The sequence below is a fragment of the Alosa pseudoharengus genome, unplaced genomic scaffold (assembly GCF_046254945.1).
Source record: "Alosa pseudoharengus isolate Yale_2024_CS ecotype anadromous, Long Island Sound unplaced genomic scaffold, YU_APseudo_1.1 YU_APseudo_1.1_scf_2, whole genome shotgun sequence".
Classification (NCBI taxonomy): Eukaryota; Metazoa; Chordata; class Actinopteri; order Clupeiformes; family Clupeidae; genus Alosa; species Alosa pseudoharengus.
In genome coordinates, this window is record NW_027468663.1 from 36679924 (window position 1) to 36706654 (window position 26731).

At 41.8% G+C, this 26731-nt stretch overlaps 1 protein-coding gene across 2 annotated transcripts; it reads right to left on the minus strand.

The window, feature by feature from the left end:
- Positions 1 to 293: 293 nt before the first annotated feature.
- Positions 294 to 24766, minus strand: LOC143134449 (activin receptor type-2B-like). 2 transcript variants are annotated; one of them, XM_076294860.1, is made up of 12 exons: positions 24553 to 24766; positions 24327 to 24431; positions 14650 to 14857; positions 14408 to 14517; positions 11881 to 12032; positions 8988 to 9131; positions 8702 to 8845; positions 6268 to 6413; positions 5590 to 5704; positions 3913 to 4051; positions 2668 to 2798; positions 294 to 1097 (listed from the first exon to the last, which is right to left on the minus strand). In XM_076294860.1, exons 2-12 carry the CDS (start codon positions 24376 to 24378, stop codon positions 897 to 899), a joined length of 1542 nt encoding a protein of 513 aa, XP_076150975.1. In that variant the 5' UTR covers positions 24379 to 24431; positions 24553 to 24766; the 3' UTR covers positions 294 to 896. The 2 variants fall into 2 exon arrangements, with proteins under 2 accessions (XP_076150975.1, XP_076150974.1); XM_076294859.1 differs by having other exon boundaries at positions 24327 to 24766.
- Between the last annotated feature and the right edge of the window lie 1965 nt (positions 24767 to 26731).

The following is a 26731-nucleotide window of genomic DNA, read 5'->3' on the forward strand; positions in this document are numbered from 1 at the left end:
TTTCATGAAAGAATTAAAAAAGGACCTGAATATGTAACACAGCTCAAATTATCCCTGACAAAAGAAAAGAGAGCTGATTGGGCAAGAGAAAGAGAGAATGAACGAAAGGAGGAAAGGGGTGGTCACAATGCATTATGGGTAACAGTCTTCTCTAATCATCTAGAACGCCACAAACGTCATGGTAATATTTGGAGCGTCTGTGCAGACAGCAATACGGCAGGAGTGGAGGTACACCCGTCAAAACTATCAATACCAACAAAAACGACATCACAGCATCACTGGATATAGACAAAGAGAGAGAGAGAGAAAAAAAATTTGGGAACATGAGGTAACACATTAGTTTGAGTCCCTTTCTCAGCCTTTCTGCTCGGTCACAGAAAGATGAACGTTATGAGGTATTGTGTGTTGCAGTCCATCTTTCGCGCTCTCTTCAGCACTGACGTCGCAACATGGTCAACCCCACAAGAGAGGATGAAAAACAAGAAATGTGAGGTAATCTTTCTGAGGTAAAAAAGTCAAAAAATGGTCATCCAGAGAAAAACATGTGGTGAAAGAAAGTTGAGGTAATGTATTCGAATCTCTCTCTCGCTTGTTCTCTGATCCCCAGCAGAGTCACAGGATGGTCACAAAGAGCTGAGGATGACAGGAGAAAGATGAGGTAATAGCTGAGTCTCTCCCTCTCTGTGGTGTAGTGAGCCTGAGTTGCATCCAGCACACAAAGAAAAAACAAAACATGAGACAAACAAAAAAAAAATCAAACCTGAAAACAACTAAAATGTGAGGTAAAATAGCAGCCATTTTCTTCCAAAAATAAAAAGGGGAGAATTTTCACTGAGATGGGACCTGCCTATCTCTCCCCCACTCTGCATCTTCAGGTCAGGTGAGCGCTCGTCCTTTCAGGTGCTGGCCTCTTTGAGCGGAATGTCCAGGTTGGCCATGGAGGTGACCACGGAGAGCAGGTAGTCGGAGGTGGTGGTGTTGCTGCCTGTTGCACGGGAAACCTGGGCGATGCGCTCCTCCACGCAACCGGCTGAGAGCCGCGCTTCCGCATCGTGGTCCCAGCACTCCTCCACCGTCTCACACAGCTGCGCCAGGCCCTGAGGCAGCAAGTGACATGGGACAGGAGACACAGGACGTGACACGGGACAGTGGGACAAGGTAAGTGACAGCACATGGGGTATAGGTGGTGACAAGGAAGGGGAAAAAAAAACATAAAATGGTAAAGGAATTACTGGAATTACAGCAGCAACAGCAGCAGAACCTGCACAACAATATATAAAGGAGTCAACACCATACTGATAACTAAAGAAATGTCTATGGCACATAATAGGGATGGGCATGATTAATTGACAATCGATAATTGATCATTAAGAATTTTGTTGATCACGTTAACTGCAAACACTGCGATGTAATAATTACCTACCAGTAGGGCTATCAGTGCACAAGCAATAGAAGACATTGTTTCAATTTAACTCAATGAAATAAGAGCTCTTCTTAATATTTTATATTGTTGGTTGGTTTAATATCTTGTTGTTAACGAAAAGTCATTGTCCTACACCATGGGTCTCCAACACGTCGCTCTCAAGCTCAGTCGCTTGCCATCCCCTTCTGAGCTTGCCAGAGGCTGAAGCAGTAGGCCTAGGCTAGTGCTACATTTAAAAACAATTTTTGCCGCGACTGGAGGCATTCCAGGCTACAAATTTAATAAAGTAAATCATGCAATTCAAACTGAATTTAGGCTACTTGGCTACGGAATAAGGTACAGCACAGCGCACGCTTTGAATGAATGAAAGCGGCTGCCTTGTCTCGCAATAAACAGCCAGTGAAGATCCAGACTCTTTCAACTACATGAAATGTAATAGTGAGCCATCAAATACCCCCCAGAGTTCAGTGCTCATCAGTCCCAACATTGAGCAATATAATCAAACTGTCTAAAAGTAAATTAAATCCCAAACAAAATGGAAAATCTTCTGCCTTTGATAGCGGTATGCGCGCCAAACGAAACGCATGTCTCACAATAAAACGCACATAGAAATAAAGGCCTGCTCAATATAGCCTACGCCTGCCCCAAATAAAGCCCTGTGCTTTGCGCAGCCTAAGTAAATAAAAGACCCCGGCCATAATTTGAAGATTTAGGGTAGTTTTGTTTTTTTATGAGGCTTTGTTAAATAGCCTTATTAATTGTAGGCTAATCTGTAATCCTCTTTCGACTCCGTGCCTTGGATAGTTTTGAGTTACATTTTGACAAAACCTGTCAGATCTAAGCATTATTATGTTCTTGGTTATTGTTTAACAAGATTCTTTTTTATAATTTATTATTTTCGAACAACCGAGGGTCTCTGTTTAATCGGAACGCCGGCTCAGAGCTGCAGGTTCCGCTGCTTTAGAGCACCTCAGCGCTTATTATCTTCAAGTTTAGCCTAACCAAACGTCCAGTTTAACTGCCATAAATTATTCTTCTGATAAAGATCTCAGCGAGGAAAAACACACTGTATTTTTGTATTTTCATTGCATTTTTAAATTTATAAAAAGTTAAATAAATAATGAATTTTAATATAGGCCTAGAAATATGAATGATTAATCGATAGTCGATCGACTAAGAAAATGTAATCGAATGCCCATCCCTAGCACATAACGCAACATAATGTACTATGAGCAGCTCCAGACCTGGTGTTTGAGCCAGCAGTCCCTGAAGAGGGGCCTCAGCTTCTTATGCACCACCACCTCCTGCAGGTCTTCCAGAGACGGGTGCTGCCCCAGGTGCTCCTCAAACGGCAGCGCATACTCCTCCACAGGGCCTACACACACACACACACACACAAACATGTGTCAGCAAACATGGATGCAATACACACACACACAAACACAAGTAAACAAGAACAAACTCAAGACATATCTGTTGACATACAAATCTCTTCCCATTTAGCACACTTCCAATGTTTAAACAACAACATGTTTTGAGTTAAAGTTGAATGGCACTTCTCCAAAGCGACAAAACTCGCACTGCATTAAACCCAGGCCGACCAACTGTCAGGAGGGGACACTCCGTCCCTTGCCCCTCTCTCTCACTCTCTCACACACATACACACACACCAGTGTTTCCCATACATTGACTAATCTGTGGCGGGGCGCCACGAAATCAAAATCGGCCGCCACAGATTAATATTCTATGTTTAATTTAATTGAATTTAAATTAAATATAAGATCAAATCCTTGCATTGCCATTGAGCTGCGCTTTTTATGCACACAGCCTTTCCTTACCCCGCCCCGCTTTTTCTCGTAGCCCGCTGCCCCTCCTCTGCATGTGCATTTAACAAAATATTCACGATTGTTGAAGGATTGTTGTTGCCACATAGAAGCATTGCATAGATGCATTAAATCCGCTTAGCATCGTGACCATGCTGCGCAAATTTGCTCAAAACTGCTGCATTGAAGTTAACTCTGCTAAGGTCTTATCACAACATAGTAGGCTACATTGAAGAGACTAAACTAAGTTAAGTTATGCAATCAAGCAGTATCTCAAAGCTAACGTTAGAATACTGTTTGGATGTCGAATTTAGCATGCTTAGCCTACTTACAGCTGCTTGTCAATCTTTATTGACTCTGACACTGAATGTTTGCAAAATCACGATGTAAATGGAAAAGTGTTTTCCAAAATTCAAAAGTGCTTGTCCCAAGGAGAAGTACGAATCTTTATTTTAACTACGTAGAAAACGTTATGAATTGCATCCACACATCAGCAGCCTTTTAACTGTCACGAACGTCTTAAAGTGACAGGCACTCAATTAGACCTATAGACTACCAAGACGATCTTAATACACCCCCCCCCCCCCCCGTTGTCCAAGTCAGCTACCGCCACAAATTGAATCCAATTCTGAGGGAAACACTGCACACACACATTCCCTCCCTCACCGTCAGTGGCGGTGCAGCGCGAGATGACCTCCCAGATCACCAGGCCCAGGGCGTACATGTCGATGCGCAGGAAGGCGTCCCTCTGGAAGTTAATGGCCCCCTCCAACACCTCAGGAGCCATGTAGCGCCGTGTGCCCACCTGGGCCAGGAAGAGAAAGAGTGACGAAGAGAAATGGGTAGAATACACTGATTAGGTATATGCCAACCATAGCCATAGAGTTTGTTTGTTTGTTTGTTTAATTTAAGACCATTTCCGCAACCAAGGCTATTTAATGGCCAGAGCATTGTGTGTTATAGAAACTCAAATATGTTTCTTAAAATCTATGCTAATAAGATATTCTAAAACCTTCAAAGGTGGGACCTTACTAAAAACATCAGCTATAGAATTTTGATGATAAAATTGTTGTCTTTTGGTTTTCAAGGCAGGGCAACAGATCAAAATATGGCTCACTGACAGGGGCGTTTTGGAAAATTGGCATAATGGAGGATCTTCCCATAGCCATAGAGGACATACCTGCAAACTCAGAAGGGATGCAAAAAGGTAACAGGTCTGGGGGTCTGCTCTATGATCTATAAAAAGCACTGGTGTTGATAGAAACAGACTGTGGATGTCAATTTTCTGGTCATTCATTATTATTTGATTTAATTTTCTCTTGTGAAGATGTTATGTTATGTCAGTATGGCTTAGGCCCTTTCATGATGGCTAGCCTACATATCCCAACTAACATAGCCTACATATCCCTATCTCAGCGATAGGTGTGCCATGTCCGTCTGAAAGCCTAGGTCTCGCTTATTTGCGCGCTAATAATTATGTGCCTTAAGAATTATGATCAAATTATGATCATGAACAGCTCAAAATAATTTTCAGATTTATTACAAAAAGCTACATTTGACCTTGGAAAGGTCTGCGCTCCCTAAGAACACTTAACCATCAGGGACACATGGAAAATATAATGCTAACTGAAATAACTCATGAACTAGCAATAACTTTCCAAGACAACAATTAGGCCGACGTAAATTCACAATCGCACTCAGGGGAGATTCTTTTTGTTTCGCAAAGCAATTCAAAACGGCCAGGTGCGGGAATGTGAATTTGCGAGTAACACTTGTTAAGCTTAACTCAGCAAGTCTTTCATTCAACCCATCGAGGGCAGAAGAAAAGTAGCCCAATAACGTGATGTTTTACCTCGATTCTAATGCCAGAGATACACTTTAGTAAGTTTGTTAGCTAACATTTTGTTCTTTTCCTCAATCATATTGGTGCTGCAGGCAGGTTATGCGTAACAAAGTGAGAGAGAGATAGAGCCCACTCTCAGAAACCACTGATAGGTAGGTCTCTAAGGCCAATCATGTCTGCATGCCTGTCATTCTCTGTCTATGCCCCCCCCCCGCAAAAATTTTTTTCATGGAAAACGGCGAATTTCGCCGAAAAGCGACTAGCTTCCAGGTATGATATTAACTGTGTGTATGGACATTGGGGTGTGGATGTGAGTGTGTGTATGGTCATTGGCGTGTGGATGTGAATGTGTGATGGTAGACTACAGTGGTTAGGTATATGAAACCACAGCCGTAGAGCAGGGACATATTAACTATGTGTATGGTTATTAGCATGTGGATGTAAGTGTGTGTGTATAGCCATTGGAGTGTGGATGTGAGTGTGTGTATACGCGCGTTTACCTGTCCATGCGTGTCTCCAGGTGGTTTCCCCGGCTCAAAGCGGACGGCGAGTCCAAAGTCAGCAATCACTGCTGTGAGGTCAGTCTTCAGCAGCACATTCTTGCTCTTGAAGTCCCTGCAACAATACGCACAACCCCTGCGTAAGACTTTGGTGCTTTGGTGTGTGTGTGCGCTATAGCTGGTTTGGGCTCATACTGTCTGTATTGCATGTCTCGTTTGAATGAGTGAGTGAGAGTGTGTGTGTGAGAGCTATAGCTGGTTTGGGCTCATCCTGTCTGTTTAGTGTATGTGAGAGAGTGAGAGAGATAGAGAGAGAGAGTGTGAGTGAGTGAGTGAGTGAGTGAGTGTGAGAGAGAGAGGGTGTGTGTACCTGTGTGCTATAGCTGGTTTGGGCTCATCCTGTCTGCTTAGTGTGTGTGTGTGTGTGTGTATGTGTGAGAGAGTGTGTGTGAGAGTGAGAGAGTGAGCGAGTGAGTGAGTACCTGTGTGCTATAGCTGGTTTGGGCTCATCCTGTCTGTTTAGTGTGTGTGTGTGAGAGAGAGAGAGAGAGAGAGAGAGAGAGAGAGAGTGAGTAAGTGAGTGAGAGAGAGAGTGTGTGTACCTGTGTGCTATAGCTGGTTTGGGCTCATCCTGTCTGTTTAGTGTGTGTGTGAGTGTGAGAGAGTGAGTGAGTGTACCTGTGTGCTATAGCTGGTTTGGGCTCATCCTGTCTGTAGGGCATGTCCTCGTGTAGGTAGGCCAAGCCTTTGCACATGCTCTCTAAGATCAAACACAGATCCGGCCAGCTCACTGCATTCCCCTTCAGATAGTCCATCAGAGAGCCCTACACACACACACACACACACACACACAGACACACACACACACACACACACACACACACACACACACACACAAACACACACACCACACACACACACACACACGAGGTGTGAATCTTCACTTGCCCTTATAAGTCGCACCTGACTATAAGTCGACTACCAGCCAAACTATGAACAAAAGTATACGGTAATTTAACATGTTGTTAAATGTTAATTCCTGCTGTCTGGCATGAACCAAGGTAACATTACCGTCTACAGCTGCGAGAGGGCGCTCTAGGCTTGTGACTCGCTGGCTTGTCATGTTAATTTAGCCTATTCAGCTTCCCAGGCACTTCCCATGTTCAACACAACCAACCGTTAGCATTTCGCTAATTGCTAGCATCTAGCTGACAAATTACACAGCAAAGGACAATGGCAGTTCAAACGAGGGTAAGCAAACAAACGTCCAGTCATCGTTAATATTCCACATCTGGCAGAAAGGAGACATCATAACAAACTGTGCAACCAGGAACTGACATTTTAATTTCCCTGTCGCCAAGCTAACCAACATCAAGCTGGCTAAATAGTGTACCGGTGTCACGTTAACATACCTACTGGACACCTATTTAGCCTGTTGTTCTGTGTGCTTTTGTGTAGTTGAATAACTTGATTAAATGTCTGTTCTTGGTCTTGGATTTCGTTAAATACATTTCTAAATAAATGGGACTTACAGTCCAGAGCGACTTATATATGTTTTTTTTCCTCTTCATGTCGCATTTTTTGACTGATGCGACTTATACTCCAGAGCGACTTATAGTACGGAAAATATGGTAGGCTAAATCTACCGCTCTTTTGCTACATGATAAAATATTATCAGATGAGTGACAGAAGCATCAAACATTTGACCAGCAGACCCATATAAGAAACGCTGCTCTGGTTCCTCTGGTAGCCTGCGGTAGATGATGTGAAAAAAGTGAGTCGCCGAAAAGCATCCCTGATAATTAGACCCTCTCAGAGCACCCCCCCCCAAAAAAAAACAAAAAAAAACATTTGGATCTGCACTATTCACACAAATCACCCAAACTGACATAAAAAAAGCGGGAGGCGACACACTGTTTGCATCCCTGTGATGTTGTGTAGCCTCTTTGCATTGTAAATAAAACTTACTGCATTGTATAAAAATTCCATTTCAACCAAATTAGGCACATAATATTAATTCTGTTCTAAAACAAAATATAGCACGCAACAGCTACCTCAATATCAACATATATCAGCATCAGCAAGAGTGACATGACACGGTCATAACGCTAACACTAACGGTGGGTTTCCACACAGCGAAACACCTCGCGAATTTTGGCCAGCGAAATTTCGCATCGGGGGCGTGACGGCCAAACCGCTAACCTTTTGACTGCAGTGTCCAGCCAGTGGTGGCAAGCGAGCTAATTAGGCTAATCAGCTAGTTCAAACGTTTAAGTACTTAATGAAGATATCCAGGAGTTTTTATGCCTCGACTAAGTTGATGTTGCCTATAAACAACAATTCTTGTTAATTGAAACAACAAGGTCAATAAGACATAATATATATGTCATACCTGTGTTGCAGCATGTAGCCTAGCTGTCTAGTTAGGTTTACAATGCAATCCAATGTACGAACATGCTAGCAGTTCGCCTGTCAGCTAGCTAAAAAGTTCGAGTGTTTAAACTAACATATATAGTGGTCTATTTAGTGGTGTATGTGCTCTGACTAAGTTTGTGTGTCATATAAACCGCAATTCGTGTTGATGCAAGTGCCAATGTTCGTGTAGAAACATTTTAATCACATTCAAATTTTCGTGTTACAGCTCAGGTAGTCTCCACCATCTTGGTCAGACTTTTTTGTAACTCCCGCCTCCAAACAAACACACGGACCTGATTGGTCCTCGAATGGTCCTCATTTAAGTCCTCATTTAAAGTTAAACTTTCGCCAACTTTGTTTCGCCTGCCTCGGCGATTCGCTCTCATTTCGCCCAACCAGGGCGAATTTCGTCTCCATTCAACCTCAATGAGAGCGACGCAAAATTTTGTCATGACAAAACCCGAATGACACTTGACAGAAGCGAGTGACAGAAACGTTATGTCAAACGTTTATGACACGTTCATGACAGTGTCATGTCACTCTTCTGTAGATACCTTCAAGTAAAGTGTAACCCTATTAACTTAACTTGAGAGACAAAGACTTCAAGACACAAGTTTCAAAACTTTTCTAGGTCTGGAAAACACAAACCCACCGGGTGGTGTATGAGCATTATAATTAGCGTAGTGACAACTCTCACCCTTTCGTGGAACTCAGTGATGAGCCAGAGTTCCATCTGCAGGTTGGTTCCGCGCTTCTCCGCAGCGATGAAGTGGAGCAGGTTCTCATGGCCCATGCCAGGGGTCAGGAAGATGTCCCGCTCGTTCTGCCATGACTGCTTATCCTGGACACACACATACACAGAAATCAGGATTAAGAGCCACTTGCAATGCGTACTGGTATTAGAGGTACATTATTTAGACATTTGTTCATTCCAATCCTCTGGAACAAGACAAATACACACACACGTTCCGTCGTCACCCTACCTGAATGGGGAAAATTTTGACGGCCACATGCTCGTTCATGAGCTGGGCCTTCCATACACAGCCAAAGCGCCCCCTGGCTTTGACCTCTAGCAACTGCAGTGGCTTCAGGCTGTCAAGCGGTGAGGTAGATTGGGCACCAGGATCCTATGAGCAGGGCAGAGGGGATAGATGAGAGGACAGGGAATGAGCAGAGAAGAGGATAGTACAAAAGAGAGGATAGAGAAGAGGGGAGAGAGGATGGGAGAAAATAAAGTCTCAGAATTACTAACCAATATAAATATTCTAACCAAACCCAATTGCCAAGTCCAATTAAACCCAACCGAGCAGCACCTAAAACATTATTATGACCGCCGCTAGCGAAGCTAGCGAAGCGGTCATATAGGGATTGTCAAAGTCCCCCCCCCCCCCCGTCATCTACTTCCTGAATTTTTGGTCAACGATACCCGGGACACCGAACCACCGGGGCACATGAAGTTTGGTGGGTATGTAGCCCCACTAGACTTTTACGGAAAAATTTAGTTTCGTCCCCGGGGGCCACTCCCCCCCCCCCCGTGCTGGGCCCCCCGAACTGCAAAAAAAGCAGTTTTTCCTAAATAACTATCTGAACTGTGGCACTGAGGATGAAGAATCTTTTATGGTATGTTGGTCTCAATGGCCCACATCAATCTGGCCCATAATCACTCATTTGATTTGCACCCCCCCCCCCCCCCCCGGTAAAAAATGAAAAAATGCAATATTATTCTGCTTTAATCGCCCCTATCTTCAGTTAAGATATTCAGAACTGCACCAAATTTTATGTGTATGATTGACCTGGCATTCTCTGGGGGGGTATGCCAAGTTTCGTAGAATTTCATCCATGGGGGGGTCTAAAAAAAATTAGGTTATGTGTACATTTAGTGACTGTACACTCATTGGCCTGTAGATGGCGGTGCACACATATACACATACACACACACACAGGCACCCACATACTATCGGTATTAGAACGGCCGATACATAATTGCAAATTCAGTAGGATTAAAAGAAAGCCAAAATAAATATTCATCATCATCATGGCTGCATTTCCAGTATTGGATATAAGTAGTCGTTTGTCCACTAGATGGCGCATCGTTGCAGTGAGACGTAATTTTGTTGGAAGTTAAAAATGGGTTGGAAAAACAATGGACGCTTCCTAAAAGGACTGTAGTTTACCGCAGAGAACGTCTAATAAGGATAGGATGATGTTCACATGAAATGTAATTCCCATTTCTTCTTGAAGCCGAAATAAATCTGAGGATGTTTATCGGACATGCTTGGTTTTTACTGCAGGTACGTTAATCTTATAATATCAATAAGGACCTAGGTAATGTTACCGTTAGCGTTGGTTGAGTGATGGAGGCCAATTTGATTGATTGCATTTGTAGAAAACTATAAATGCGGTTATACCAAGCAAATTGATAGCAGCACTGTAATTGTATCTTTCGACTGTCAGTTGTTGCACGTGCTACAAAAATCATTCTGTGCAATGGAAGATTTACCAACGTTACACCGGTCTGATACAGCTTTGCCTATACATGCGTGAGACTGAGACGCCTGTTTATTTTGTTTTAAGTGCGTGCATGGTTGATTCCAGCTTGGTAGTTGTAGTCTGTGAAATTAAAAAGCACGTGTGTGTGAAGTATCCAAACAACGACACCTTCATTTCATTATGGCTGCTTTAGCAACACACCTTAAGCTACTGTGTAGTGGGTCCCATTTAGAAGTGGCTACTTCATTCACGCTTTCCTTAACTCATGGAGCTGCGTGAATTTTATTACAACTTTTCGCCACGATATGGCTGTTTAAGTCCGCTTGATACTGTAAGGCGTAAGCCATTGGTTTCCAAAGGAGATTTTATTTGTGTCGCCAGCATAGCCTATTGTCAATTTATGTTGTAAATAGGCCTACCTTATAAGCCTACCTGTAGCTTAGGGAAGCTAACAGCTTTCTATTAGGATCTAGTTTGTTAGTTACAGTTTTGTCATTACTCCCTGATGCATTTTTGCATTTAGAATAGCCAGAGCGTGGATATCTCAATCGGAAAATTAAACAATATCGGGTGCCTATGGACTAGGCTGGGTGAACCCAGCCTGATCTGCCCGCTATTTTTATTTTTTGATTTCTTTAAAGATTGAGCTTGGTCTGGTGAAAGCCAGACTAGCCATGGACCTCAGTTACACAAAGCAAGGGAACATGAATCAGCCTATATTTGCATGAACAATAACGGACAACAGCTCTTCAACTTTGGCGCGTTAAAATGTGGTATCGGGTTTTTGTTTATAAATAAATAAATAAATAAATAAATAAATAAATAACATTATGCTGATACCTTTTGCTTTTCCCAAATACAATGTAGCCTACAGGTGTAAGTGACCTTTCATCAATCCAGTTGCAATGGATGAACTGTGATGAACTGCCCTACTTGTGATTGTTTAGAGATTTTAAAGGTTTTATAACAATGCTACATCTTCTTTGGCTATTCTACAATCTATTCACCTTTTCAGCACCAGTAGGCTACTTTCTGTGCAGCCGCACACACACACTCAGGCATGCCAAACAAGCATACACAAAAGTTTCAAGAGTGGGGGATGGAGTAAAATATGGAGACAAATTGAAGTGTGATTTATTTTCGCGGAACGGATGTACAGGACTGAGCGGCGGTCATATTTTGTACCGCTACGCGGTACATCTAGTTTTTAAATTCATTTTACCTAAGCCTATCAACAATAGTGGACAGGACTCATAACAGGCCTGTCCTCCATGGTAGGCTATCAGCAGCAACAAAATGGGATGGCAACATAATCACATTGCAGCTAAGCTGTCTTGTGATGAAAGTCGTAAAAGGGCATTCTGCAGTCTCTGGGAGCCGGCTCACCTCGCTGAGGTCCACGTGTCCGTAGGGGGGCTTGCGCTGGCGGTACAGCCACCCCCCCAGCAGCAGCAGCAGGCAGAGCAGACACAACGGCAGCAGGGAGTACACCAGCACACTCAGCACCGAGGGAGGGGGCGGGGGAGGGCGGATCTTCACTGCAAGAGTGAAAGAGAAATACATTATTACACACAACACACTCCACCAATGTCAGGAATGACTCAGAAGGGCAGACAGACACGGTCAAATCAAGAAAGAAAGACACACACTAAAAACATTTAGGGAGTGGTCAGACCTTCACTGTTCGCAGCTTCCTGTAAATACCACATGGCTAGGTTAATGTCATTATTGACACAAGTCATAAAACACCTGTTTTCTCCAATGGCCTCCAGTGATTTACCACTCGATTGCCCCCACTAAGATGGCAGTGCTATTTACGTACGTTCTGGAGCCCAACGCAGTATCTAACTTTCTAATATCTATGGACACAATGACCAGTGCAGTGTTTCCCACAGAATTGGATTCAATTTGGCGGTAGCTGACTTGGACAACGGGTGGGGGTGGGAGGGGGGGTTCGTACTTCTCCTTGGGACAAGCACTTTTGAATTTTGGAAAACACTTTTCCATTTACATCGGGATTTTGCAAACATTTAGTGTCAGAGTCAATAAAATGAGCCCTTCAACGAAATTGACAAGCAGCTGTTAAGTAGCTAAGCATGCTAAATTCGACATCCAAACAGTATTCTAACGTTAGCTTTGAGATACTGCTTGATTGCATAACTTAACTTAGTTACTTAGCCATTAAAGGCTGATAGGCTACATTGTGCATATAAATCATGACAGGGGAAAGAAAAACATTTTAATATGATAAATGTATGTTTTGACAAGCAACATGTCAGGTCGAGTGCCGTGGCTGGGTTAGGGGTGGGGCTGGCTAGGTCGTCATAGGATTGCCGGCTTCACACGTCTACACGGCACGGTCTAGCCGGCGGTTTCAGAAGTTCCCACTTCGGAAGCCGGTTTCAAAAGCTATCGGTTTCAGTCTCCTAAAAAGCCGGTTTCAAAACCTCACCGGTTTCACACAAACCGGCGTCGTGTGCACGGCCCCTGAAACGCACACTTGGCGTCATTGGATTTCATACGTGTAAAAGAAAAGCTAACTTTTCTGCACAAGCTACGTTTTGCACAAGCTACGTTTGATACTTTTTCTCTATGTCTAAATGTTCACTCCTCGCACGTCTTACTTACATTTGCATACAATGCAGGGACTGTAACTAGTAGTCTGTAGTAGTTACTACAGATATACTAGTTATAAATACAGTAATCATTACTTTATTTAACGTTAGGCAGAATAAGTTCGTTGTGGTTTCCAAGCTCATTAATGTTAACGTTAGCGGTCTTCCACTGATATTCATGGCATTAGCTAGCTTTGTGGTTAGCTAGTCTATGATGAGCCATAATTTAGCAATGGATAACGTCATACTGCAAATTGTAAAACATAGCTTTCAAAATAACAGGCCGGGGAGAGATGATACGTCTCACTGCTATAACTGTCACGCTATTAAAGAAACACCTCTTCAGTCACATTGTCAAAAGTTAAAAGGACAGACAGTCAACTACACTGCAATAACGTAACGTAATTACTAGCTAATTCCGCTTCACTCGGCTTATTTAACAGCAGCAAAACTGGACATTGTTTTCACGAATTTTGTCATGCTTATTTGAGTTAAGAGAACTGATGGGGATGTTCTTTTAATTGTTATTCAAGCAATGTATGTCTCGTGACCAAATCACCATGAACACACTTAACTGATGATCTCACTCGCGGATAACTGGTTCTCTCTGCCCGACTCTGGCTGGATCAGCAGGTTGCAGGATGTGTGGCGCGTTATACACGAGTGTTGCCAGCAGGGACGGTGTAGAGTGCCCTCTGGTGGACAAACTATACAACGCCAACACTCATGACATGGTTGAAGGGTGTTTCGTCCGTTTTTATTTTATTTTTAAAATATTCATTTATCGGCCATTATAAATGCCGATACCGATAGTTTGGAAAATGCCTAATATCTGCCGATAATATCGGCTCGCCGATAAATCGGTCGGGCTCTACTATGTTGTGATAAGATCTTAGCAGAGTTAACTTCAATGCAGCAGTTTTGAACAAATTTGCGCAGCATGGTCACGATGCTAAGCGGATTTAATAGCAATTTAGCCAGACGTCTTCTATGCAATGCTTCTATGTGGCAACAACAATCCTTCAACAATCGTGAATATTTTGTTAAATGCACATGCAGAGGAGGGGCGGGGGGCTACGAGAGAGAGCGGGGCGGGACAAGGAAAGGCTGCGTGCATAAAAAGCGCAATGCAAGGATTTGATCTTATATTTAATTTAATTTAAATTAAATTAAACATAGAATATTTATGTGTGGCGGCCGATTTTTATTTCGTGGCGCCCCGCCACAGATTAGTCAATGTATGGGAAACACTGCAGTGTGAGCCTAACTGCAGAGTTGAGGTGAGTGGCGGGTGTTACCTGCAGGTGCGATGGCCTCCGGCAGGTGAGTGAACTTGTCATTGCAGTAGTTTCCCTCGCAGCAGCAGAAAAACACCTGGGGGTTCTCCTCCGTAGCCACGCATTCCTGCCTGCACATCAACAGCCAATCACACAGTCAATACAATAGCCAATCACACGGTCAATACAATAGCCAATCACACGGTCAGTACAACAGCAGCAATTGTGTGAAAGTGTGCTTTGAGCAGTAAGGTCTCTGTTACCTGTCGTAGCAGTTGAAGTCGTCGAGCCAGCAGCCCTTCTTGACGAGGCGGATGGTTCCGGAGGAGTTGAGCCAGGAGGCGTAGCAGTGCAGCCGTTTGTCCTTCTCGCCCTCGCAGCGCTCCAGCCCGCTCTGATTGGTTCGCTCCGTCCGCCAGTTATCATTGTAGAACACACACTCCCGAGTCTCCACTTCCCCCTGACTGAGCCCTGCAGGAGAACACACACATAGCAATAAGTTAAACAAACAAACAAACTGAAAGAAAGACAGAATGAAAGAAAAGAAAAATACAGAAAGAAAGAAATTGCCAGCCAGCATGAAGTATGGCACAGTGTACCCAGGGGCGGACTTACCATTAGGTAAAGGTAGGCAATCGCCTGGGCCCCCAATAAATCCTCCCCCTCCCAAATAAGCTTACATTGTAACTGCATGTTTTAATCGTACTTCTAAGCAATCAAAAAACAGGTTGAAGAGACGTACGTTGTGGTAAAAAGCTAAGTCAAAGTTATCCTTACGGTTAGAATAACAGAAAAATGTGAGAGGAAACCAAAAAATACATTGTCACACTGCCTAAACTGAATGACCATTTACTTTATGATGACACCTCCAGTGGAGGTTGACAACAACGTTAACATCGACGATGGCGTGTCAAATCAGATTTGTTGCTGCACCATCTGCAGATTTTGTTAAAACCTTGTCTAGGTAAAATGGGTAAAAAATGTAGAAAAAAATGACATTAAGGGTAGGCTAGTATAAACTTGTTTTTGTACACATTTGGTATCAATCCTTATTTTTTGACAAAATTGGTGCCATGTGGATACAAAAAATGAGTTTACAAGAGCCTCAATATCACCAGTTTTACACTTTGTTTTCCATATCTAGGGCCTTATTATATAACTAATGGGCATGCAGTATCATTGTAGAACACACACTCCTGAGTCTCCACGTCAAACGTCTAACGGTCCAGTCATACTGAGAACATGTTTGTCTTCCACCCTACAAAGTTTGGGCAGGCTAGGAATAATACTTAATGCCCAAACATGGCCTCCAATTCAGGCATTTCTGAGAGTGTAAAATTATACAATATCAAGGGTGAAAAAATTGGAATTTAACCAAACATATTTTACAGGTCTTTTCGGACCCAAATCAAAGTCTGAACAAAATCTGAGACGGTGCAGCAACCATTTTTCTGGATATTGTCTGATTTGACATAGAAAGACACTACTTATCATACTGGAGAGACTCAGGAGAAGTTTTTATCCCCAGGCCATCCGAACTCTGAACTCACACTATACTGACTTTGCACACATTCACTCCTCAGCACTCATGACCCCCCCCCCCCCCCCCCCTCCCACACACACACCTACAAGACTTTTACATCCCTCTCCCTATGCTACAGACCTTTTATTTATTTTATTATTACATCACACGTCAACACACACACACACACACACACACACACACACACACACACACACACACACACACACACACACACACACACACACACACACACACACACACACACACATCTAACTTTCTCCAACTTTTGCACATCTCCATAGAACTTTTTATTTATTATTTTGATTTCTCCTCCATCTACCAATGTCCTTGATTGCCTAGCCTTTCTGCCACCCCCCCACCCCCATCCCCAACACACACACAAAAAACACACACTTACATCATCACTGTCATCACCTCACATACATACAGCACACTGTTTGCTACAGTAAGCCTCCTCTACATACTTGCTGCACACTGCCCCCCCTCCCTACATACACAGCACATTGTCTTCAGGATCTTCTCCAACATACATCCTCTACATACTTACAGCACACTGCCCCCACCTACCCACACACACACACACACACAGTCACTGCTCCACTCCCCTCCCGCCCACACACACATCTTCACTGCTTGCAATAGTAAGTCCCTTCACCATACTTGCAGCACACTGCCCCCTCCCCAAATACATAGCACATTGTCTCATGAGGAAGCTTCTCCAACACACATATTGCACACTGCCCTCTCCCCACAGCACACTATCCCATTTCCCCTGTCATCCCCCCAACACACACACCAAGACCCCTGGCAGTTGGGTTAGCCCCTTGAGCCGTGGACCTGCCCAAGGTTTCTTCCTTGGTAAGTAGGGTTGGGCACCGAAACACGGTTCTAATATGGCACCGGTGCCAACGCAAACGGTAGTAACTGCATCGAATAACAACGTGGATTTTGGTGCCTCATTTCAGTGCTTAAATAGCGTTTTTTTTATTTCTTTTTTTTATACGAGGCATCACTGCATGTCATGCGCCATCTCTAACGTCTTGCTCTGATAGCAACACATCCAGATACAGTTAGCTAACATATGATAAACACTGGATGTATAAACCAGAGGGGTGCACCAGGCGAGTGGACAGTGTTTGACAGCTTGCGTGAGCCCAAAGTAGCTTACTTTAAAGCGATATCGCGAGCTCCTGTCAAAATCTAGCAGTGGGCCTAACTACACACAAGCAAAAGGCTATGAAACAATATCAACAGTAGGCTAGCCTATAGTTACATAATATCCTTGCTGATGCGCTAACTGACATTTATTTGAAATGTTATCAGCAAAGTTGTAAGGTGAAAACTTTCACGGTGTGTTATGGCATGATATTAATATTTCATGTGCACGAGGCCCATATAGCATCACAATGAATATAAAGATCATGTTAAAAGTTAGCTGGCAAAAACATAAATATGTAGGTTACATACCTGATGTCACTGAGCTGTCAAAGAGGCTACGAAACCATCTCCGTACGTTATCGCTAATTAAACTAAGCTGACTGGTGTTAGCCCATAGCCATAGTTGCTGTTAAACATGTAGCCTAACATTAGGGGTGTGAATCTCTCATGTAAAAGACGATACGATTCGCATCTAGATACATGGGCACGATTCGATACAAGAAAAGATACATGTTTATAAAAACGATTCAGTACGATTCGATGCGATGCGATTCGATGCAGTTCAAGAATGGAAAGCATTCTGAAAGATTTTTTATAATTTGCTCAAGGTGCACATTCATTTTATATTATCAATTATCATGGTCATGGTTGTCAATTATAGGCAACAAAATGTGTGAATATGATTATCTAAACTGAGGTTTGTTTCATATACTGTATTGAAATGAAAAAAGAATAGTCTACATTTCAGTCAAGCACAGCAGCCAAATACAACATAAAAATACATTTTTATGGACTTTAAAGAGTTTTATAGAGTTATATCTGATTGTTTTCATGGAGCTGTAGCCTTGTTGAGGTAAGACAATACCGAAATAAAATAAAACAGTGCTTAAGACACTCTTGGCCTTTTCTCATATAGGCCTAGCCTACCCTACACGAATAAAATAGGCCTACAAATCAATGAACTCTCTGGGCTTATTTTGTTCCAACAGTAGACCTAATGCAGAAACCTAAAATGCCACAAGTCTGAGTGAATATGAACAAAATCATTGGCTAATAATTTATGCATCGTTTTAGCAGCAAGGGCCAAATTATTATTTAACATTAAGGAAATCCCTTCATCAAACGTAAGGCTACTCTTCAGACTATCGTTGCTGTTTAGGAATGCTATAAGTGCTTAATTTCGCGCTGAATTTCGAAAAACAAAAGCCGACCGAGTCCCAAGTTGTCACATGGTTAAGTTGCAATAGATGTATGGGTAATGAGGTCATTTGACAACTTTGGGCAATGAATGTAACCAAAAACGAACTGCATTACCCACAATTCCGTGCCACGTATAGTTTCAAAACCGGAAGTGGGATGAACGCGCTGCTTGGAACGTAAATGAGTCTGAGCCTATGGTCTGAGCGAGCAGAAAAGGTTGTGCACCAATTCATAACAAGTAAATCGATATAACGACCGGTTCATTTCAGTTTTTTTCCGATACGGGGCTTCACGTATCGATGTAGCCGTATCTTACACGTTAAAAACGGATACCGATACGTATCGGTTAATCTTTACACCCCTACCTAACATGTTCAAAACTACTGCGTGTTATGGGTTAAGACATGAAATTTCAGCATTTGGGAACACACTGAATTAACTGGAAAGTAGAGTCCCTGTTAGATTAGCTTGCTTGCAAATGCCGTTGTCCATGACCTGGCAGTTTTATGGCAAGCGGTTTTAACATGCCTTATGGCAAACCGCCTACACTGGGTAAACTTGAAAGCAGAGCTTACCATTGTGTGTGCATGCATGGCAAGCGGTTTTAACATTTAAATATATTATTCATAGGAGCAATGAGATATTGATAGTAAATTGAATATAACAGTTCAATTTCATGTTCAAATTTGTCTTATCAATAATAAAAAAAAAGCCATTCATGCTTTAGACCATTTTAATTTAAAACATTTTAAAAACAAAATACCGGTTCAGGCACCGGCACCGTTTTAAAAGTATCGATTTAGCACCGGTATCGGATAAAACCCAAACGATACCCAACAGTTGCTCTTGGGTGCTCCTTGTTGGTGCCCCCCCCATCCCAATCCTCCCCCACCTTTCTTAAGCAGCCCTTGCCACTTAATCTACTAAACCCCTCTTCTACTGCACTTTTTACCCCCCCCCCCCCCATAAATGCACAAATAGGCTGACACCAGACATAATTTCACTGCATTTGTTACTTCCAGTAACTATATGCATGTGACAATAAACTTCCTTGTATCCTTGTTAAACTACTTATACTACGGTTATCATATTGTATGACTGCTGGCATAGGCCTACTGTATGACACTAATTGCTTGGTGGTTATAAGTAGCCCGTCTGATGTAATTTCAGAAATATAAACATATTTGGCATTTTGGTTTACACCAAACTGAAACTTCATGCATTGTCTTCATTTGGTGCAAGGTTAGGCTATATATTGACAGATGCACTAGGGGTAGCCCTTTCTGTATTTCTGTATTAAAAGAACGGATGTGGAGGGCCCCCGTGGCTGTGCCTTGGGGCCCCAAATTAAATCCGCCCCGGAGTGTACCCATGTAAACTATTGTACATGTGTGTAATGTGTTGAGCGTGTGCCCCACTAAGATAATAGGCTACTTTCATTAACAGGGATTAAAGTGAAAAAAAAATCGTTTGACTGAACTTTTTTCAGGCCATAAGTCATACGTTCTTCATATCTACCTATAGAGATAGCACCCCTTTTGCGGTCGCGACCTATTGGTTTTTAATGTACAAAAAGATGCAAACAGCAAAGTAAAGGGAGTATTCGCCTTATTCACACGGCGGCCATTGTTTAAACCAAAACGAGGCTACAGGGTACACTTACTATATAATTAATGCCACCTACAGGCAGTGTTGGGCAAGTTACTTCAAAATCGTCAAAGTAATTTGTTACATTATAATATTACTGTCTCTGAATTGTAAGGCATTACATTACTATTGTATTACTTTTAAGTTAGTTTTACCAAAATATCTAGAAATATGGATTTGGAATTCTAAATGCAGTTTATTATGCTCAATGCAGCTCATTGCACTTCTAATGGAGGGCGATGTGGTATAACATAATGACTATAAGCTAGGCTTAAGGCTAACAACAGTAGAATGCAATAGGCGCAGTGATGGCTCATGATGGGAAGGGAATTCAAACACACTCAACACCTTACCATCTATTGATGTCATTGTGGTTCATTGAGATATCTGACATTTTTTCTGTTAAAGATTGGTATGGAGACAATAGGACATGGTTGCCTTTGTCAGTGTCCTTATGTGAACTTGCACAGGTAAACTTGCTCATCTTTACATGCGTACGACTTCACACCAGTGCTTCAGACCAGAGCTGATGCTTCAACAATAGCCGTCACTGAAAAGCTGTTAGTGTCTTTGAACACAGCTGTTCTCACATTAGCTGATTGCGATAAAAATAAACCATTGTTGCCTAATTACCAATTATTCATTACACCTGTGTGTAGTATCTACTTTTTTTTAGTGTGTTTCACATATAGTATTTTGCAGTATTTCTAAAATACAAAAATACACACCAATTAAGTATTTTGATACAAAATACAGAGCCATTTCCTTCAACCCAATAAAATACAAATGACAAAATACTATTTTGTATTTGAAATACATATTACATGTTTCAGAAATACTACCCATCCCTGGGAACAGGCAGATTAGCCTACATCTTTATAGTTGACCATATGATGACATACTTGGGTTAATACTGTATTTCACCAGTTAGGGCACCAAAATGGCCAGCAGCGGCACTGTGTAGCCTATCTTGACAAGTTTTGGGTTACAATATACAGGTAGTGGGCTCTCTGTTGATTTTAATGAGTAGGCCTAAGCCTAAAGTTACAGCATTTCTATCACAATTGACCAGACTTCGACCTTTTGTCTGCTTTTAACAAAATTCTGGCTATGATTGTTCCTTGTATTGCATCATGAGCCATCACTGCGCCTATTGCATTCTACTGTTGTTAGCCTTAAGCCTAGCTTAGTCATTATGTTATACCACATCGCCCTTTATTAGAAGGAATGAGCTGCATTGAGCATAATAAACTGCATTTAGAATTCCAAATCCATATTTCTAGATATTTTGGTAAAAGTAACTTAAAAGTAATACAATAGTAGTGTAATGCCTTACAATTCAAAGACAGTAATATTATAATGTAACAAATTACTTTGAAATGACAGTAATAAGTAATACATAATACATTACGATTTTGAAGTAACTTGCCAAACACTGCCCCTGGCACTTTCATACGTGCGCACCTGCCAGGCTAAGAGCCAAAGAAATCCCCCTGTATATTCACTCCAAGTTGGCCTACCATAACTTACCAACTCTAGCCTACACTGTAGACCATAAACTGGCTATTTATATGACCAATGTATTTGTATTCTGCTTTATGAAGCAGAATTACGCACTGCTACTTGGAACGTAACACATTTTTGTTGGCAGGAGAGAGAATGACAGCGATTAACAAATTGCACTTGTTGCTGGTTACCAATAAATAGGCCTAGGCTACTATATTTTTTTTTGCAAACGACAAAAACAGAAAGGATGGAGACAGCAAAGCTAGAGATGGGCAGGAACAAGGTCAATTGGTAGAAATGCTTGTCAAAACGTTAGGAGCTGGATGTGTGGATGAATGAAGCACAAGTATGCTTTATAAGCATGCACACTGTTTAAAGTTAGGCTATGGCTACACGGTAAACTACAAGTAAACCAAAGTTAGCTTTTTTTAGGGCTGGATAAAGTTGACCAAATGGATATAGGCTGTTAGGCGTGAATAAACTAGGCTACTTGCTCCAACCCTTCCAACGTTAATGGGGACGGATGTTGACATTTTCCGTATTTTGCGTGAGAAACCCGGGAAATCTCCCTTATTTTCATTGTTCAATATTGACAGAGCTATGGAACGAAAGAGAACGTTATATGGCGACAGAAATCAACTATCAAACAAGCCACTTTGATTTTTTGCTGTTTTCATTAATACAAAAGATGGGTGACCCCCCATGACCCTCCCCTATTTTCCTCCGGTGACCCCGTTTATAAATAACGAACGGTCCCTAATATGCAAGGTTCTGGTAGGCATACTGGTTATGGTTTTGTGCTATAAATTAATAATATTTTATAGCAAAGTTTTAAGTTGACTATTTTGATTGCATGGTTATTTTTTGTCAACATACACTCACAACCTACTGTCGTTAAAAGTGAGGCCTAAAGCAAAATAGGCTACAAACCTTCCGTTGCAAATTGTGAAAAACATTGTTGTACATGTCATAACAGACGGGATAATACATTGCATACGGTTTATATTGCGTCGCTTTACACATAATGTTAGTTGCATTGATTAAAAACTGTAACAATAATAGTAGCCTACATGGGGTGGCATAGGTTCATAGGTGACACCCAAAATGAATGACCTCCCCTGACAAGAGTTCGCGATAGTAAGAAATTGTCTACATTGATGCACGGAAAGAACACAGCCTACGCTTCTTCTCCGAATTCGCACATAGAGCTCACAATATCATATCCAAAAAAGTTAAACGGATTTGCCAACCTCATCAGCTGTCTCGATTGTGTCACTATAATCCAACTTTTAGACCGTTATGGCTAGGCTATCTTCTTGAGCCGTCACTGATTGAGACACAGAAAGTTCTCAAGAACACTATTAGGTCTTTAAACATTTATCATCACACACATTAATTCATCGGACCTAATATTTGTAGTTGCCTTAAAAAAAGGAAAAGAAAAGGTGATAGCCGCCCCCCCCCCCCTATTTTTTTTTCTCATCGGATCTGCATCGATCTCAAATATGACATTTCTAAAATCAAATTGACGGAAATCCGTCCTACGACGGAGAACTTTAATCCTTGCATTAATAAGCCCAAAACAAGTCAAATAACAGAATTTCTTATTCCATCATCCATTATGATAATTTCTGACAAACTGTAACACCTCTGCTCTATCTAATCCACAAAAAGGGGCCACTGTGTTAATTAAGGCTTTGAACAATCATTCTTATCCCACACAAACAAACTCAATGATGGTCAATGATGGCTTTGGTTGTTGCAGCCGATGCAGACAGAAGTTGGCTTGATTAAATTATGCTGTAGTGGTCATTGGGTCTAGAATTTAGAATGCAATAGTACAGCTGAATTGAATTCTTGAATTTCCCCTTGGGGATCAATAAAGTATCTATCTATCTATCTATCTATCTATCTATCTATCTGAGGAAGGTAAACCTTTACTAGAGTAAGGTAATAATTCTGACTAAAATTTATCTTTTCCAGGGGTGAAACAAAAACAATTGCCAAAATAAGGCTACATGCCATCCTTTATTCTACCACATTAAAAAGTAGGCTTTGTTTATAATCTAGGCCTATGCTGTGCAACAATATTCGAAGTGAAAGTTGAGATGGTACATTTCCAGCTGTATTCAAAGTGGAGAGGGTACACTTTTAGGCTGCTCACAACTGAAATGAGAAGAGGTCAACCATTAAAACGCTCAAATTTTTCTATTGATATTATTGGCATAGCTAGAATGAGGGTGCTATATAGGCAGCCTTTATGTCAAAACGCTGATCCTTCCAGCACACTGCAGCGGTATCGGTATCGTTGTTCCATAAGTTGACGGTTCTCCAACAAGCTAAACAGTTACACACCAAGCTAGTTATCGATACGTGAGTGAGATGACTGGATAACGGTTAGCTGCTACTGTTAAAGTGGAAAAAGCAAGAATGAATCAAGAGGAGAGAAAGCATAACTCGCTGATGTCCCAGGTCCCACACAAAGATAAACTACGAATCTAAGTGCTGAAATGATAACGTCATGCATGACCAATTCATCAGACGAGATAACAATGAGGTGGGTGGGTTGTTAGCCAGCTATCCTCGCTAGCTTGTTGTTTAACGTTAGCTAGATTCCAGCTAGCAGGAATCTATGTGTACGTCCGACTTAGTTGTAGTAACTAATACCTGCTGTTGTATGTAATACTGCAGAGGCGCAATTAACGTAAAGTCTGGTTTGTTTGCATTCTTAATATAGCCTTACGTTTCATGTTACACTTAGCAAACCATACAAATTATTATCTCAGATCCCTCTGTTGGCTCATCAATTGACTCCATGGCCACCAGCAAACTGATGTTGGATGCCAGGAACAAATCACTTCCAATGCTACACGCTAAACTTACCTGTGCAGAAAGTTCCCCAAACGAGTGCAAAAGTCAGCCAGGGATCACACATATTCCTTCAGTGAGGGCGACGCGTGGCAGCTTGGTTTCCTTTAGTCGGGTTTCCTTTGCAAACATTTAAAGAGGTAGTTAGCCCCCTACACGCGAGCTAAACAGGGGACCCAGCGGGCCTCCGGCTGTGACTGCTAAGCTAGCTATGCTTTTAGCTAACTGTTGGATAACTTACAGCGAGTTTATCAATAGCCACTGGTCCAAACAATTGCACGGGTTGAGCTGCTGGAGCAATTCGAAAAGCAACGACTTGACAGGAACACCTGAGATTTCATGTCTACGAAACAAAGTTTGATCTTTCACAGAAAAACGACGCCAACTTGTCGGGCACCCATTTCCCCCTTTTATCTATGTTAAAACCATACCGGGCTTCCATTCCCTAGGTGCCACACGAGTAGGTGGCTCCGTTCAAAATGGCTCCACCTCCACAGACAACAACAGTAGCTAGTAAACTACTGAGGAAACCCGGATGTTTGAATACAAAGAGATAGGCCTAATGGCAGTTTTTTTCTTTCTTTTATCCCCCTCTTTCTTTCGCTCTAACTATCTTCTTGAATGGTAATGATTTTCTAGTATCTTCTAGACCTCTAGGTTTTGACATATAAGTAGCCTATATTATATTATATATAAAAAATAAAACATGTCAAATAAATCACAATATTTTAGCCTAGTTAATCAATTCTACCCTACTGATGTTGACTAGAAGTTTCTGTAAGACCTGGGGGGTATTCCAAGTACTAGGTTCAAACCTGGGTAAGTTAACTCAGAGTAGGTAAACCTCCTACAACAAAAGCCCTATGGTATTGTTTTGTTAGGAGAATGAAGCCATACAGTTCTTCTATTAGGAGATTTATCACCTACTCTGAGTTAACTAACCCAGGTTTGTCACTAAACCAAGTACTTGGAATACCCCCCAGAGCAAAAGTCAAAAGGGTTTGACCAGCCAAACACAAAGTCCAGTTGCTGTATGTGTAACGTGCTTTGCGCTTAGGCTAGCCTACCTCTCAGGATAACAAGTAGCCTATAGGCCTAGACTATCAGCTTCCCTTACATTCAAGTAGGCTATGTCCCTAATAATTGCAATGTTCATGTTGTTCATGATGACTCTTTAGAAAATGAACCTTTGGATAATAAATCCAAATGCCTCAATACTATGCAAAAACACAATACAAGAATGTCAATAAATGGAGCAAGTAAACAAGGGGAAATTCATGCATTCATAAAGTAATGCAGATTAAATGTTTAAAATGTTATTGTAGTGGCCTACATGTTAACCACAGGCTTAGGCCTGCTGTAGATGTGGAAGACTGCCATGTGAAACCAGATAACACACACAAAGGAACTCTCGCTAAAAGCTTAGATCAGTTTGCCTATAAGCCACATGCACACATTAAAGGATTATAACACATGTGGAAGACTTTGTCATGCCCCACTGAACAGGATTAGATGTCCCCTCATATAGCAGTGTTTCTTAACGAGTCGGGACCCAAAAGTGGGCCGTGGAACCATTCTGGGTGGGTCGCAGAGCTTGTGGTTAAAAAAAAAAAACACACACAAAAAACGCCCATTTAAAATGCTATAGAGCATCACAGTCCCGCCCACAGGAGTTTCCGGAAGTAAGAATTCAATGCAATTTCTCCATTGACAATTCGGGTATAAGCCATAAAAACTTAACTGCACATGGTAGACTCAAAACCAGCTACGGCTGTACTAAGCGATTGTGTATGCTCATATAGACGCCAAAAGTTCACGGGGCACTAACCTTGTTTTGAGATAAATGTATTTTATTCGCGATGTCTTGGATAAGTACTTCATTACCCACAATCCTGAACAATCCCACAGTGATGCCTCTGATTGGTGGAAAGGCCGTTAAGGTCATAGTTTGAAACGTTATCAGCGAAAATTATTGACAAAGATGGCGGAGTCTTTTACTGCCTATGGCGAAATTCTTAATGTGAATAAAAACTTTCTAGACGAACATTGGTACTTATATCAACAAGGATTGTGGTTTATATATCACACGAACTTAGTCAGGGCCAATACACCATCAAATAGAACACTGGAAATGCTAGTTTGAACACTTAACTTTTCAGTTAGCCGACAGGCTAATCATTAGCCTTTCAGACATTAGATCTAGAATGTCATTATAATGCTGCTAACATTAGCCTACATGCTACAACACAGGTATGAAATATATTATGTTTTAGTGACCTTGTTGTTTCTATGAATATGAATTGTTGTTTATATGAAACATCAACTTAGTCGAGGCTTGAAAAGCCCTGTATATCCCCATTAAGTACTTAAACCTTTGAACTAGCTAGCTAGCTGATGGCACAGGCTGGATGCTACCACCG

Excerpts from the sequence above, each read along its gene's own strand:
- LOC143134449 (XM_076294860.1), bottom strand. The coding sequence starts at position 24,378 with ATGTGTGATCCCTGGCTGACTTTTGCACTCGTTTGGGGAACTTTCTGC. Across the intron at positions 8,846-8,987 it reads TCAAAATTTTCCCCATTCAG|GATAAGCAGTCATGGCAGAA; the intron begins GTAGGGTGACGA and ends GTGTGTGTCCAG. Across the intron at positions 4,052-5,589 it reads CTGGAGACACGCATGGACAG|GTGGGCACACGGCGCTACAT; the intron begins GTAAACGCGCGT and ends TTCCTGGCCCAG.